The 15520-nt window shown below is 44.9% G+C and overlaps 1 protein-coding gene across 4 annotated transcripts; it reads right to left on the bottom strand.

Annotated features, from left to right (window-relative positions):
• Positions 1-3232: 3232 nt before the first annotated feature.
• Positions 3233-14180, bottom strand: fbxl20 (F-box and leucine-rich repeat protein 20). Of its 4 annotated transcripts, XM_056406106.1 has the most exons (17): positions 13889-14178; positions 13153-13203; positions 12632-12686; positions 12021-12082; positions 11195-11249; positions 10993-11067; positions 10751-10845; positions 10572-10640; positions 10394-10489; positions 9937-10063; positions 8978-9052; positions 8186-8316; positions 7764-7824; positions 7583-7627; positions 7430-7486; positions 7087-7299; positions 3233-5412 (listed from the first exon to the last, which is right to left on the bottom strand). In XM_056406106.1, the coding sequence occupies exons 3-17, from the start codon at positions 12668-12670 to the stop codon at positions 5305-5307; spliced, it is 1308 nt and encodes a 435-aa protein (XP_056262081.1). In that variant the 5' UTR covers positions 12671-12686; positions 13153-13203; positions 13889-14178; the 3' UTR covers positions 3233-5304. The 4 variants fall into 4 exon arrangements, with proteins under 4 accessions (XP_056262081.1, XP_056262079.1, XP_056262080.1 ...); XM_056406104.1 differs by lacking the exon at positions 13153-13203 and having other exon boundaries at positions 13889-14180; XM_056406105.1 differs by lacking the exons at positions 12632-12686; positions 13153-13203.
• Between the last annotated feature and the right edge of the window lie 1340 nt (positions 14181-15520).

The raw sequence follows: 15520 nt of genomic DNA, 5'->3' as shown, positions 1-15520 counted from the left end.
ACTTTATATTTACTTTGCCAACAAAATATGAATTAAATAAAAATCAACTTTCACCACATAATTGAAAGCAGGTTAATTAATGACACAAGCTTGTATTAAAACTCATGTACCTGCAGCTATACTGCATATACAGTATATATAGTTGTAGATCGCTGTCCAACCACCACAGACACTAAGATTCAGAGAAAAACAACATAAAGTATGTCATTAAATTCTGACAGAAATGGAGGATGTTGTTGCAGAACTTGCTGCAGGCTATTTAATAAAATTATGAGTCAATACATCACGGTCATCTTCTCTATAATAAAAATGACCCACATGGGATGAGTTGCACTACTTTCACTTTGTTTATCATTATTCCTTGTCATTTCCCACCTGCCCTCCAAACACAGAGGCTGAAGCTGCCATGCAGGTGCTTTGCTGCAGAGGTAGAGCTACACCAGGTCGGCATGATGTCTTTAAAGCAGCTACAAGAAGGCAGAGGATCAGCACCTCTGATTTAAAATGCAATCTCATACACCTGTTTTCACTAGAATTTCCATTGATTGACATCGAACACATCGAACACATCAACCGAGAATGAAACGATAAGGTGTTGGTCACAGACCATTGACCTGATCAAGGTAAAAAGACAGGTGGAGTTAACACAATAAATGACATTTCAAAGGGATTTCTAAGCAAATAGCGACGGTGAGGAAACACTTTGAAATGTGATGGAAGCAGTTGTGTTGACTGCATTATTTCACATGAGCTTGACATCAAATTTGGCTCCAAGCTGTCAGAAGGTTGTTGGGTTGTATAAAGAGACAGAATGAAGACGAAGGGAGAGAGCATCAGTAATCACATTAATTATTGCTTCACCCAGAGCCAGGAAACAGCAGATTGCTGCTGAAAGAGGAAGAAAAAAAACTCAATAAAAGTCCAAGTCGAAAGTTGTCTGGTGACGTGTAGTCGTGGCTTTCCTGCTAAGAATAAACCCAAACGCCATGTCTTGGTGGGGCAGTGAGCTGTGATCTGATCCGTCTGTGTTCCAACGCAGCAAACACAGAACAGTTGAGAGAATTGCTGAAGGAGAAAACACACGCACTTAAACGTCTTCCTCTGAGACACCCTTTCATCCTCCAATGTGAAACCACAGGAGCCGGAACGTGGCTGCTATAAGCATGAGCATTCAAACAGGAGTGGAGAAACACACGGATCTCTTCTCGGTGATTGAGAGACGAGGGGAAACAAGCAGAGGATGAGAGGAACACAATGAGCCCCATGCGGCGGAAGGCAGATCCCAGCAGCGACAGCGGTCGTCATGGTGCAGTCACAGGACCAGAGCTGCTGCTTCCACTGCTAATGGATACAGATTGTTCATCTGCTTTCATCTCAGACGTGTAGAGAACACACACTCTGCATGTGATGTAAACACCCAACGAGTCACATTATAAACCACAAGACTCGTATAGGACTCGTGCAAAATACTTATATGAGATAACTTGGGAATAATCTGCTGGGAGTAAAGTATTTTAATTTGTAATTCACCCCAAAATCTAAACAAGTCTGCAGTCTTTTTAGGGCCTATATGGTCGACCTCTGCATGCTTTAGCCTCTTGTATTATCTTTAAAACATGACGCATGTTGACCACCATATCTCGTGAGTCTGTGTACCTCATGGTGCTCGAAGCTCTAACCCACTCAAAGTTGAAGCACCGTGTTTTCATCACGTTGCATTTTTAATGTGTCGGCCATTTTACCTGCCCAGAGAATTTTTGTTTGTTGTTGCTGCAGTTTATATGACAGAAATGTCCAACTGAATTTCGTTTTGCATAATGAAAATAAATTATACGTGGAATGGAAGTGAAGGGGATGAATAATAACAGAAAGAAACGCTCCAATGTTCATACGGGCACTTGACTATTGTTTTAACACAGAATATAACACACAAACAATGCAATTGGAACATCCAATTAAATTTCTTTTACAGACATTGCAAAGTGATATTTTGAAGATTAGCAACATTCACGAACATAAATTATAAAACACAAAGTAATAATAAGACTGACCATAAAGTAATTGACAAAATACAAGTTATTGTCAATTACAACCGAATTATTTGAATGATGTCTTTTAAGTAAAACAACACATTCCACATAGGAACTAGTTTAATGCACTTTACTCCTGAGAGAAGCAAATAAATGTCTAATTAAACCAGCTGGCCGGCCCTGAAGCCTGAGAGTAGAGATCACGTGGTGGGAACCACGAGGACTGCCGGCTCGATGCTGCCACCTGCTGGTCCGATAACGTCATCAACACGAGAACACGCCCACTACCAGAAGGAAAACCAGACAAGTCTTAATAATATAGGTATATATTTATTCATACGTACATATTCATTTATATCGGTTAATTGTATAAAAAAATGAAAAAAGAAACAAAACATTTACAGTAATTATATGCACTACAGTCATTGTCAAAAAGTGTTTTTTATTTCAGAGAGCGTCAATCTACCGTGAACACACTGTAGATTCACCTCCTGGCCTCAACCGTACTCCAGTGTTTGGGACATGAAGCCAGCGTCGCGTGAGCTGGTGGACGGCCTGACAGAAGGACCGCGGTGTTTGATGCTGGGACGAACAATGACTCCGGAGTTCTGTTCTGGAGAGCCTGCAGTGTGTTTTGTACCACGAAGAGATATAAATAGCAGGATTTTTCTTTTGTACGTTTCAAACCATCAGGAGCAGGTGTTACTACCTGTGACCCTTTTTAAAGGGTCGGGTTTAAAAGCGTGTGCGCCTCAGCCTGTGCCTCACAGTTTGTGACAAGGACAAGCAGGCGTTACCGCCTGGCTCGGTCTAAGGCCTCCTTCATTTCCTCTTTCTTCCAGTTAGCCTGTCTTTACCCTGGTGCACGGAGAGAGTACATTAGATATCTCCGCCATGTTGACACTGTTGTTCTCTAATCCCCTTAAACACCCAGTCACACACACAGATCCGACTGGATTACACTGGATTCCTCTCGGTTCATCCTGCCTGCCGTGGTCGTCATTATCAATTTCTGTCTTGCTTGATGTATTTGGACAGCGGTGCATTATGGGAGGAAAATCAGATTCTGCTTAAGCGGCACACAATGCCTGAACAGCCATCCCCCGAGACTTCTCCCTGATGGAAACATTCAAAAAGTGGAATTACATCGTACATACACGTCATCATGGACTCAACGCACAGTAAAAAAAAAAAAATCAAACTCAAAGTTCAACATTTATTTCAATTGCACTGGCGCCAACACTTCCCCTGGACAAAGGCGACACTCTGGACATCAGGGAACAATAAACTCTGAATGGAAACACAAACACCATCAGATCAAAACTGAGGACTGGAAGAGGACTCAAACTCGTCTCGGAGACACTGAACTCATGACTTCAAAAACAGACGCAATCCAAACCACACCAAAACAGAAATGCAAAAGAAGAGAGAAAAAAAAGGTAGAGATCCAGAGGAAATCAGAAAGAAAAAGCAGTAAGAGACACATTTATAAAAAGGAAACGGGACGAAAGAGAGACGCAGAATAAAGCAGGTGCAAGTGCAGGAGAGGATAACCGAGAAGAAAAGGCTTCAATACTTCATAGGGCGGGGCGATCCATTAAAGCCCTCCGTTGTGACAAGAATCTTTCCATCATATTGGTCAGCAGGCCGTAAATCAAAAGGACTTCCTCTTTTAGAGCCTCCACCGTCTAATCTGGGCTCCGCCTCCAGCCTCAGACGGCGGAGACCCCAGGGCGGCAGGCGCTGCAACTCCATCCCCTGCAAGGCCTCATCGGAGTCGAAGAGTTGCCGACATCAGGCGCGTCCTCTCACCGCTGCGCGTGGTTCATCAGTTCCTCGTCATCAGAACCGTCACCGATGCAAAAAAAACAAAGAGCAACTAAATGAAATCAAACGGGACTGAAAATAGACTTTGATTGTTTTCGGTTGGCTTTCTCTTTCCATTGTTCTGGTCCGACGACATGAATTCACGTAGTCGCGTCAGACCGTTGTATTCCGTCCTTCCGTCAGAAGAGCGTCTTTTACTACTTTCCTGTTGTCGCCGTGAGCTTTCACAGGCCGGCATCAGCCCGCCGGTCAGACTCCAGGTCCAGTGCCGCCTCATCCGGAGCTCCGGCTCTCGCCCCAACGCTTACACAAGCGCGCGTGAGCGTCGCCATTGTTCCTTCAGGAAGACGGAAACCTCCGAGCCACGTCACATCATCGTCTGTCGTTTTCGCTGGCTTTCGACTCGCGGACTCTATTTACAATTACATTTTAAAAAACTAGAGGTGTTACATGCGACATTTGGCATCTTCTCGAGTCCCCGCTTGTGAGTCTTAATCGGCGTCCATTTTTAGAAAAATATGTAGTTTTTTTCTTCTTCTTCAGCTTCTGATTGTAACAGAGAGAGGTGAGAGGGGAGCGGACAGGTGGAGCAAGCTCGGTGTGCGTGAACATTTGTATTGGTGTGTGCGCACGTGTTGTTAGTAAAATGCTAGTTTTAAATTCTGAGATGGCCATCTGGTAAAGTGTCTTATCATTGCTTTACTGCAATAGGTGCAAAGAGCTGCAAGTATGTGTTTCTGTTTGTTTTAATCACAGAACGGGCTTTCTGCCGTGTTTGTTGGAGGCGGCGGCAGTTTACTGGCTGCATTGTATTTCTTTACATTTTTAAACAGCCTGCAGGAAAAAGCTACGTGAGGTCTTACTCAGGTGCCTTTCCCGTCTCGGAGGTAGCTGGTGAGTGACCTGCGACCACGATGGAAGTCTGTGTGAGATTAAGAGGGATCTTTCTATATTTAGTGAAGGAACTAGAACTATGACCAGCCTCACGGTGCTACATAAGCGTGTGTCTCTCTCCCCTCAAATACAAAACAATGGTTTTCTGATGAGAACATTATTTTGTCCCTCATTCGATGAAGAGTGAAATCCTTTGACAGACGTGAATACATCGGATTTTTTACATAACCCTCTTTGTAATACTGGTTTGGTCACTGAACCGGAAATGTTCAGACATTCTTTTAAGAGTTAATCTGTGTATGCAAGTGTATCTGCAAAGCAGAAAGCCTGGTATGCGTGTGTGTTGGAGAGATTCAGGAATGTTTTTTGGGAACGTTACCCAAATAGCGTGTTTTGTCTCTCTCCCTCTCTCTGCAGCTCCAGGGGACACACACCAGCATGTAGTCTATGACGGGGCGCCAGGAGGGGGACAGCGGGTCCGGGGTCAAGTGACGGGCTGCGGGGAGCATGTACGAGGGACACGGGGAGTGGAAAGGGGGGGTTTGCCTTTACATCATAGGAGGACACAGCAGCGGCAGAATCTCTGACGACTGCCCCCGACGGAGGGCGGTGGAGTGACGGGAGCGAAGTATGCGTGCACTTTGATGTTAGGCAGATGGGTCTGTGGAGAGGGAAGATGAAAAGAAATGGATGGGAATATGTTAATGGTATTTAAAAATATTTCCAAACCAGTAAAAATAGAAGACAGCGCGAGATCAGCGCTCTCTGGACAGAGTGATCCCTCACTACTCACATTTCACACCTCGGTTTTGATTCGTCACTTGTTGTGGGTGGAGCGGTGACTCAAACACCAGTTTTATTTGGACAAAATGTATGAATCTATGACATGAATGTGCTCCTCTGTTGCCTCTTAAATCATAATAATAATGTATATGATTCAGACATTTGCATTTTAAACAAATTAAAGTTTTTTTTAAAAAATGTACATTCTATGAACACCTTAGCGGATAATTTGAAAAGTGCATTGTTTTTACATCCATGTTCATTTGCTTGGAGTCTTCCTCTCTACCTACCGGAACCATTGGCATAAACATATATTATGTGACCTGTGTGCACATGCAAAATGACACGGGCACTCAGAAACAAACCTGGTACATAGCTCTATGAGACGTAAAAGAAAAAAAGGGTACTTTTAATAAGGATTACATTTCTGGAATGTTCATTTGGATATTTTTGATTTGCAGTCTGAAGAACATATATAGAGTCAAATGCATATATCAAGATGTGGTTTCTGCACAAAAATGTTAAACACTCAACCATGGACAGTGCCAGGAAGGAGGGCAAACACATTTAGGGGTTCCAAATCCACAATAATGCACAAAAAACACTTTGTTTTCGCTTTTCATTCTTTTTAAATTCAAAGACTTTTTCTATGAACAGAAAAGGCCTTTTTGCTCTAAAATGTTGCCAAAAACTTTGTTCGTGAGCACCTCTCCTCTGCCACGGTCATCCATCCACCTGACAGGTGTGTCATATCAAGGTTATTACACAGGAGAGACGGGGTCTGGTCACGATAAAAAGGCCACTTTAAAATGATGCAGTTTTATCATGAAATGAATCAATTAGGTACTCTGACTTCACTTAATTAGGTCATACATGCATTTTGGGGTCGGACAGGATTCATCTGTAAAGAGACGACCGTAAGGAGAACTCCAAAGTGCCAGACGCCATCGGAGGTGAGCGTTTGCCGACTCAAGTCGGGTACGACTACGGACAAGTCAAGACCCTGTTGTGCAAAGCATCTGTTGGCGTCTGGCCTCAAACGGTCATGCAGGAGAAGAAGCTGGATGTGGAGGATCTGGGCTGTTGTGGTGACATGTGGTCTGCGGTTATAAAGACCGATTGGATGACAAATCCTCAGAAAAACAACATTGGAGGCAGCCTATTGCAACAAATGAACATTCAATTTGCGGGCCACAGCTCTGGTGGACATTTCAGAAGTCAGCATGTCAAGAGAACGCTCCCTGAAAACTTGTGACATCTGCTTCGTGAAATTGTGTCATTAAAATACACTTTTAAGAGAGCTCTCTTTTATTGTGACCAGCCCAAGACACACCTGTGTGTAATAAATGAGCTGCAAAAATCAGTATCTTGATATGCTAAAGCTGTCAGGTGGATAGATTACCTGGTTGTAACACATATGGGACCGTCATTTCAGACGAATAAGCTCTTTTATTTCAGCGAGTGAAAATTGGGAGCAAAAACATCCATATATTCTTGTTCAGTGTACATTAGAAGCAGCGCTGACTCGCTGGTATTAGCCCACACAACTCACCCGTAGTCTCTTGATGCCGGCGCGGGTAATCTGCTGGCAGTCATAGAGCTCAATGCGATCCAGACTATGGCAGCTCTTCAGGTGCTCAAGTGAGGCGTCTGTGATCAGGGGGCAGTTGTCCAGCTCGATCACCTCCAGGCGGTCGTGAGCACAGGGACCGCTGCCGAGGTGTCTGATGCCGTCATCAGTGATCAGCTCACAGTGAGACAGACTCTACAGGAGGACCAACACAGGAGCTCCATTACTCACCAAACAAGAAGGAGCGGCGAGGTGGTGCTTGTAAACACCACGCGAGTGGCAGCCACACACACACACACACACACACACACACACACAGACTCACCAGGACTTGCAGATGAGGGCAGTAGATCGACAGCTGGATGAGTGTTCCATCTGTGATCTGATGCAAAATGTAAACAAACAGACAAACAATTGTCACAACTGCATTCAACAACAGTGGACAGCATTTGTCGTTGCTTGGATTGTGTTTTCTTACCTGCACACATTCTTCTAAATCCATCTTTTCAAGCTCATGACAGTTCTGCAGCAAAGAAAGAGACAAGAAACTGAGACACACTTTGTTTGCAAGATATTAGACAGCAAATTACAAATATTTAGATCTGTAAACATTAATTTTTTATGTTTCTATACAACCAATAGGTAGAGGCCACACTCACCCGTGCTAATGTAGTGAAGCCCACGTCTGTAAGCTGAGAGCAGCGAGCCACTTCTAGTATTCTGAAGCAGAGAGTTATACAATCACTTACAGAATGTCACCCTTTGGGACTTTAACTGAAACAGTAGCTTCAAAAACATAAAAAATAAATGGCTAAAAGGGAGAAAGAAAGTCATTAAGTCAATACAAGCCTCCCTCCGAAGTCCCTCCCCCAAAATTATCATTACGAACGTGGTTACTGTTGGTACTCACAGCTGTCAAGCTTTTTACAGTCAAGTGACAGCTCCCGCCCGGATTTTTACTACCGGAGCATTTTATTAAATCGATTGTTACCGAGGTGTAAAGAGGATTTCAACAAGTATAACACAAAGCATTCTAAAGCCTGGCGTTAAGTTCAGGGTGTGGATCTGTGTGTAAACTCACCTGAGGCGAGGGCAGTTCTGGCCCAGGGCGTGCAGGATGGCGTCGGTGATGTTGCCGCAGCCCGACACACAAAGAGACTGCAGGCGGTGACAACCCCGGCAGATTGTGATGAGGCCCTCATCTGTGATCTGCTGCTGACAGAAAGTTCACTTTGTGTTCATGTGTGTGGGAGGACACTCACATTGAAGTACAATGTGAACGCACACAAGCTGTTCTCGTGCTCGCCAGAAGCTGTGCATCAAAAGCAATCAATGTACAACTTTGGCACACAGTATATTCATGGGCTTAATACCCAGCTGATGAAAGCCCCCTCATCTTTTCCCCCCTCGTGCATTTTCTGTTTTTAATATTGCTTAATACAACTCGGGATCAGGCAGAGGAAGAGGTGGACCAGGTGAGAAATAGCTAGGCAAGAGAAAGAGAAGAAGAGGAAGTGGCACAGGACGAGACGCTGAGTTCCTAAGGGGTGAGATGAGGAGATCGACAGATAAAGGAGGAAGATGAGGAGAATTCCGGTGGGGAAGGAGGGGGATTTTGGGGACAGGTACAACCAGAGAAAATGATATGCATTGTGTGAGCAGGCTTCACAGACGATTGTCGTTCACAGAGAGCTGGAGAGCACAGCGTACAGCCTGTAACCAACAGTGCTCGTGCACTTTTTACTTTTAATGCCAAATAGGTTCAGATGCAAGGGTTCTAGAACAATATTTACAGAGAGGAACTCCTTTAAAACAATATGAAATGAGTCCAGATTGACTGAATACATCTTCTGGCCGTGTCCCCTGTACTTACTGAGCATGTCTGCAAGTTGAGCGTGACCAGCTCTGGACAGTGAGCCCCGATGTGTTTCAGAGCCTCGTCCTCGAGCTGCGGGAGAGATTGACAGGAGGAAACACTTTTATAAAAAAGCATACAAGGTTATCTCAACATGCCCCTGCACCGCCACCGATATAAATACTGTCCTGTTGACAGTGGCTGTAAACAGTGTCTGGCTAGGTTCCTCCGAAACATCCTCTATAGCACAGGAAGCGATACTTTTTATGTTTAGTTTGCGATAGCAGCAGCTATGTTCAGTTGGAATGGAAATAAGAGGAACTTGGTAGTTACTGTGGGAAATGGACTTGTATCGTGTTTTTTCTAGTTTCCAACCACTCACAGCGGTTCGACACGACATGTTATACATCCATTCACACTGATGGGTTTAGCGTCTTGCCCAAAGACACATCGGCATGGACTGAAACAAGGAATTAAATCATCCGCAACTCATTATGCACAAAGCACGTACACCGTTAGCTAGGGCTGCAACAACCAATCGATAATCATAATAGTTGGCAACGAATTTCATTATCGATTCGTTGTGTCACGCGATTATTACGCCACTCAATAAGATGACCACGAACACGAGTGTTTGTGGGATGTCCACAACAAGCATAAAGCAGAACTAGTTGTTAGTTCATTAGTGGGTGGATGAAGGAAATGAAAACTATTTTTAACGGCGGATAAGCCACGCCCCCCTATCAGGCGCGGATGAACCACAGATAGCCGGGCGAGTAAACTCACGCGAGTAAAGCGTTGTCAGTTCTGTTTTTGAATAAAGGGTTGGAAAGTAATGTTGTTATTTTTGTATCCGATTCATCGATTAATCGAAAAGATAATCGACAGATTAATCGATTATTAAAATAATCATTAGTTGCCGCCCTACCGTTAGCCCTGTTCAGCATCTCCAGCTCATACTCGGCCGTGAAGCGTACCTGTGTGCATCCCTTGAGGAAAAGGCCTTTGAGTCCCGGACAGCAACGCACCAGGGCCTGGATGCCATCCTTGGTGACCTGGTCACACCAGGAGATGTTGAGCTGCTCCAGCAGAGGACAACCCTCACTGACCCAAGGTCATTCAGAAAGGACGAGTGAGAGTTGGGGGGGGGGGGGGGGGGGGGCAAGAAAAAGATGGCAAAAGAAGAACAAGTCAATGATGGAGGGAGGGAGAATATATACATTGTTTTAAGATGTTCCTGATATGGAGTTAAAGTATCGTTTGTGCAATTCACATCCATTATAAGATGCATCATCTATTTACTTGACTTGTGTAGGTTTAACAGAGGAAATCAATGAGGGAAACAGATGGTATCTGAGGGTGTATGTTGTAAATTCAGGGGAAGTATATATATATATATATATATATATATATCACAATGTTGATCCTACACACCTGAGAGCTTTGAGTGACAGGTTGGTGATTGAGGTACAGGAGGCGAGGTCCAGGTGCTTCAGCTTTGGACAGAACTTACTGAGGCTATTACACGTGCTGCAGAAGAGAAAGACGATGAGCCTTTTCAAGGAGAAGAGGCATGATGGTACACTGGCATCCCAGAAAGGTGCACACACACCTGTCAGTGATCTTGGTGCAGCCGTTCAAACTAAGCAGCTCGATGTTCCTGCAGTTCTGAGAGAAAGTCCTACAGGGAGAAAAACAAGAGAGAACTTGCAGGTCTCTCTCTCTCTCTCTCTCCACAGCATCTGAAGTAGAACTAGAATTTCTCTCAGGCCTTGTCCTCGCCATACTCACCTCAGGGCGCTGTCACCCACACCCAAGCAACCCCGCAAACTCAGCTTCCTAAGGAACCCCCCACACCGCTTTGAGATGTTCTCCACCACTCGGCCCTGGAAACGAAAACAATCCGCTGAGCCGACTGTAAATGCATCCTCAATTTAAAGTAACGACGGATCATAAGTGAAGTGTGAAGGGCAACGCACAAAGCAAAGACGTTACGGAAGAGAGCAACGTACACGAAGATCCCATGCACTCACCTCAATGTCCCTCTGGAAGTCGAAGAGGTCGATTCGTTGCCAGTTGCTGCCATCCAAGGCCAGAACATTCCAGGACTGAGAAGGGAGCGAGAGGCAACGTTCAGGGTCAAGTTTGTTCTCAAACATAGCACATGCACACCCTAAAACACACAGACAAAAACACACACAGTCACGCACACACACACCTTGTGAACACACTCACCCGTGAGACCTGGGCACAGCGGCAGAGTGTCACCACATCCAGAAAGGAGAAGATTCTGGAAGACAGACAGGGACGCTTTAGAGACCCTGATCCCCGCTGCCAGAAGCTTCCTCTTTGCACTAAACCGCCCAACTCGACCCTGCTTCGGCTTCCACTCTCAGCACCGGGGTGTGAGTAAATCGGCTAATATTGTCTTTGGCCGTATGGCAGGTGGGATGCGTTTACTCAAAGTGGGACCAGGCGAGGAAGACACGCAAACTGCTTCTTGGGAACAGAGATGGAAACTCCCTCAATTCAGCAAAAACTGCATCCGGGCTGAAGCAGGTATGCGGCGTCCCGGCACACCGCGCCAGCCTCGCAAATCAGGGCGCTGAACCTGGCAGCGCAGACAGCTTGGCTGGCAAGGCCGAGCTTGAGTTATGGCCTTCATTTTCTGTTTGCTCAGGGGCTCGCTTTTATTTTTTCCTAAATTCAATTTGAATGCGTTACAGCCTCAAGCATCTGTTTTTAATTACAGTTTCAGCAGGGGGACGGAGGGTGGGGAACGAGAAGACATTTGCATCTCGGTGGCTAGTTTAGTTGAACTATTGGCAAAAGGGCAAGTGTCATCCAGAACATGAGCGAGAGATGCACAATGCGCGCCTGTGTTGGGGGCTGTAAGGGGAGGAGGGTGGTGCGAGGCCAATTGTGCCTTTGTGTAAGGCTGGATGTGCCGACTGGGAGCGAAGGCGGGGAGGTGAGTGTGGAGAATGCAACACGCCATATTTGCTTGCAAAAAAAAAACCTACGGGGATTCTGATTGAAGTGTTTTGAAACGTCAACTCACCGTAGCAACAGCTCCTTAGGCAGCTTCTTATTGATGGCCGCCTCATCACTATTTGTGAACATCTGAAAAGGGAGGAAGAAGATAATATCAGTCCTGACAGTCTGTCTTAACCCTTGTGTTGCCTTCGGGTCAATTTGACCCGATTCAATGTTTAATCCTCCTGTTACCTTTATATTTACTAACATATTTTACCCTTGAGGTCAATATGACCCCAGCTATTAAAATCTCCAGAAAATTATTAGAATTAATATTGTTTTCCAAGTTTAAGTGTGAGGTACTTTATGTTTGTTTGTTGACTCCCGAAAGAACACCGACATTAAATCGGGTCAAAATGACCCGAAGGCAACACAAGGGTTAAACAGAGCTTGGGCCCCATCCACCCACTCATCTCACGCAAGGACGGCCCCAGCATATAAACAAGGATGAATGATCTTAATCTCATCTGCTGAGATGGATTCAATGTCAATTCTTGGAAAACATGGGGCAACAGAAGATAACGCAGCACAAGAAACTGGAATTTGCGTCTTCTATGCAAATTCAGCAGGAGAGGATTTTGTACTGTCAGAGCAGCTTCATGTTATCTTTTTATTGCCGGCATATGGTCCCCATACCTCCTGTTGTTTACACTGTTGAATTGTCCACATCAGCATGCACCGAGAATGTACGCTGAAATGAGTTACAAAATATTATTGTGACTGAGAAAAATCGCTTCAGATTCTGCAAACGGCTAATTGATTTCAATGTGAATAATTACAAATACTAAGCTATAATCTACAAAAGAAGTAAACAAAGAGACGATACATGTGCATGCACAAACACACAGACAGAGGACTCCATTGTAAATTGTAAGATGGTAAGACGATGACATTCGGGTGAATCCACTCAAATGAGGCTGAATCTGGCAAAATCCATTTTCCTCCATAGATTTAGAAAGATCAATCTAAACCAGAGACCAGACCTTGACACAGCAGCTCGCCCGCAGCTGTCGGGCCAGAAGGTAACGGCTTGAATCTTCCGAGTCGTCAGCTGTTGCACCGTTAAAAATAAATAAAACTACACACACACAAATCCCACACTGGATGGGGATTAAACAACACCGAGTGCTTAGGCTCCACAGCCCAATGTCACCCACCGGATCCGTTTGGGTGCTCGTGTTCACCAACATATTCAGCTCCGCTTGCGGCTGCGACACAAAGTTTACACAATGGTAAATACTACAACACAACAGCACCGTAGCGCGAGTGTGTGCGTGTACACGTAGCCCTGTTGGTCGCGGTGTGTGTGGCACAGTGGCAGCGTGGGCCTATTTGTTGATAGTGTGTGTGCTAACGCGGGTAACGTCGGTCCCGACCCGAGGGCCCCCACAACCGCAGCGGCCATGGATATGCACAACAACCCCCAACCCCCCTCTCAAAGAAAACAACCAAAAGTCACGTTAAAAGCATTACACCTCGGTAGATATGAGGACACGTATAACACATGTCTTTAGAAAAGTGAAGCGAGCCGCTTTCCCCTCCTGGTAAACATGTGAACGTGTGCAGGTCCTCGGCGTCTTTGTTGTGACGGCGTGTGAAACGAGGACCCTTAAAAACGCTCCGTTTAAATCGAGAACAATGGGGTAGCTTTATGTGGAAACACCGACTCGTGTCTTCAGTGAAACATGTCATGTCTGAACTACGTTGTTTTAACAAAACACAGCGTTAGAGCTAATCCCAAACACTGCGGAAGCTGCATCCACAGCCGCTCCATAAACGCAGTTTAACAATAAACACAGCGACAGTCAGCCCGTAGGCCCACATCCTAACGTGTTTAACGGCTACGGGGGATGTGTGTCAACGGCTGTCAGGTTGCATTGATGGCGGACTCACCTCAAACCGGCTCCGCGACACTCCATTTACCTCCTTCCCCATGTCGGACGCTGGTTACCGACTCAATGAATTCGGTGTAGGCGAAGTGAAATGCAGATACGGGCCCTCTTCCTTCCGAGTCCCTTCCACGACTATCATGCTACCGCCCGGTCGGTGGCTCCTCGGATGCGATGTCGTTGTTTTTTCGGTGTAAAACAAACGAGCGAGACGTCTTCTTTCAGGATAAAATAGGAGCTACAGGCAGCAGACATCCAATAAGCCAGTTCTCTTATCTGCTCGCTTCGCCCTCGCCTCCTCCTCCTCCTCCCCCTACAGGCTACAGCTTTCCATCCATCCACACAATAGCCCGACAGGAATAGGACCTGGCAGCCTAAAATGGAGCTGGTTCTACGCCGACATCATTTGAAAATACAAATGAAATGAAATTGCCCTGGTGCATGTATTGCCCGAAGTAATAAACATAAACAAAAAAGAAAGTACTTAATTGTCTGGTCTTTTGAATCCGGAGCAACGGTACATATCAAAGTGGGGTCCCATGATTTTGAAAGGGTAGCACCAATATCTGAAAGAGGAAACAGGATTCTGGGCGAGATAGCATTTATAATGTTTTTTAAAAGTGATATTCCAGGTTTTTCTATATTTCGACGCCACCCAAGACAGATGTCAGTTCGGATATGTGATACAGCCTACAATAATCCTTTCCTTCACATAGACTACTTGAAATAACCCATATCCTATATAAGGCTATTTATGTCTAATATGAATATGTTCTCCTTGAATACCCTGTTATTTGAGTGTGGGCTATACTGCCTTCATCATCTTTGTCACAACAAAGTACTATAACGTCCACATAAGCGTAGGTGTTGTCCTCTTAAGACGGGCCAACCTCTGAAATGCTTATTAACTCATTATTAACCAATTCCATTGCATTAAATGTTCTCAAACATACAATGTAACTTTGATTTGTATTGCTGTGGAAAACGCACTTCCTGGTTCTAGTCAACCACGCCCAGTTTGACAGTGAATCCAATCAACATCCAGAGTGGGTGCTCGTCATTCTGCGTCATCATACTGTGGGACCCACGTTTGATAACAGTTAAACGTCGTCTGGAGTGCCACAATAACATGTAAATAAGTGGGCTTTTTAAATGGTATTATTATATTTTTGGAAGAATCTGATTCACAATCTATTTTGTAATGCTTTTTGGTGGAAACACCAACAACAGTAAATGGAGGCTAATATTGCTGCTCCAGGCCAAACTAGTATGCTGTCTGTATAAATACATGTTCAATCCGAATACATTGTATGCAATCTATGTTTCATCACACACTGACTTTATTTCCATGCATTTATGGTGCTCAGCTGACAGCAGATTCGTGGTAGTGTTATCCATCTTACAGCTATCATTTGAAGGGTGTCACTCGATGTATTTGCATTCAGGGTACTTATGAGATTCCCACTAGCCTTAAGCTACTTGGTAATAAGCATTCAATGAGATGCAATGCTTGGGGTTTTGCCCCTTTAATATGGGACCCAGCTAAAACAGCACACACCCAGAACCAGAAAAACAGGTGTGCAAAGTTTAACTCGTCATCATTCCTCTCAACTTCAAATGCTTACAGTAAGCTTTA

Source organism: Pseudoliparis swirei, chromosome 23, assembly GCF_029220125.1.
Source record: "Pseudoliparis swirei isolate HS2019 ecotype Mariana Trench chromosome 23, NWPU_hadal_v1, whole genome shotgun sequence".
In the NCBI taxonomy this organism is placed as follows: domain Eukaryota; kingdom Metazoa; phylum Chordata; class Actinopteri; order Perciformes; family Liparidae; genus Pseudoliparis; species Pseudoliparis swirei.
The sequence above is the reverse complement of the archived record's forward strand: the minus strand, read 5'-3'. Positions and strand labels throughout refer to the sequence as shown.

Excerpts from the sequence above, each read along its gene's own strand:
- fbxl20 (XM_056406103.1), bottom strand. The coding sequence starts at position 12,205 with ATGTTAGTAAATATAAAGGTAACAGGAGGATTAAACATTGAATCGGGT. Across the intron at positions 10,846-10,992 it reads ACTTCCAGAGGGACATTGAG|GGCCGAGTGGTGGAGAACAT; the intron begins GTGAGTGCATGG and ends TTTCGTTTCCAG. Across the intron at positions 9,053-9,936 it reads TCCTCAAGGGATGCACACAG|CTCGAGGACGAGGCTCTGAA; the intron begins GTACGCTTCACG and ends TCTCTCCCGCAG.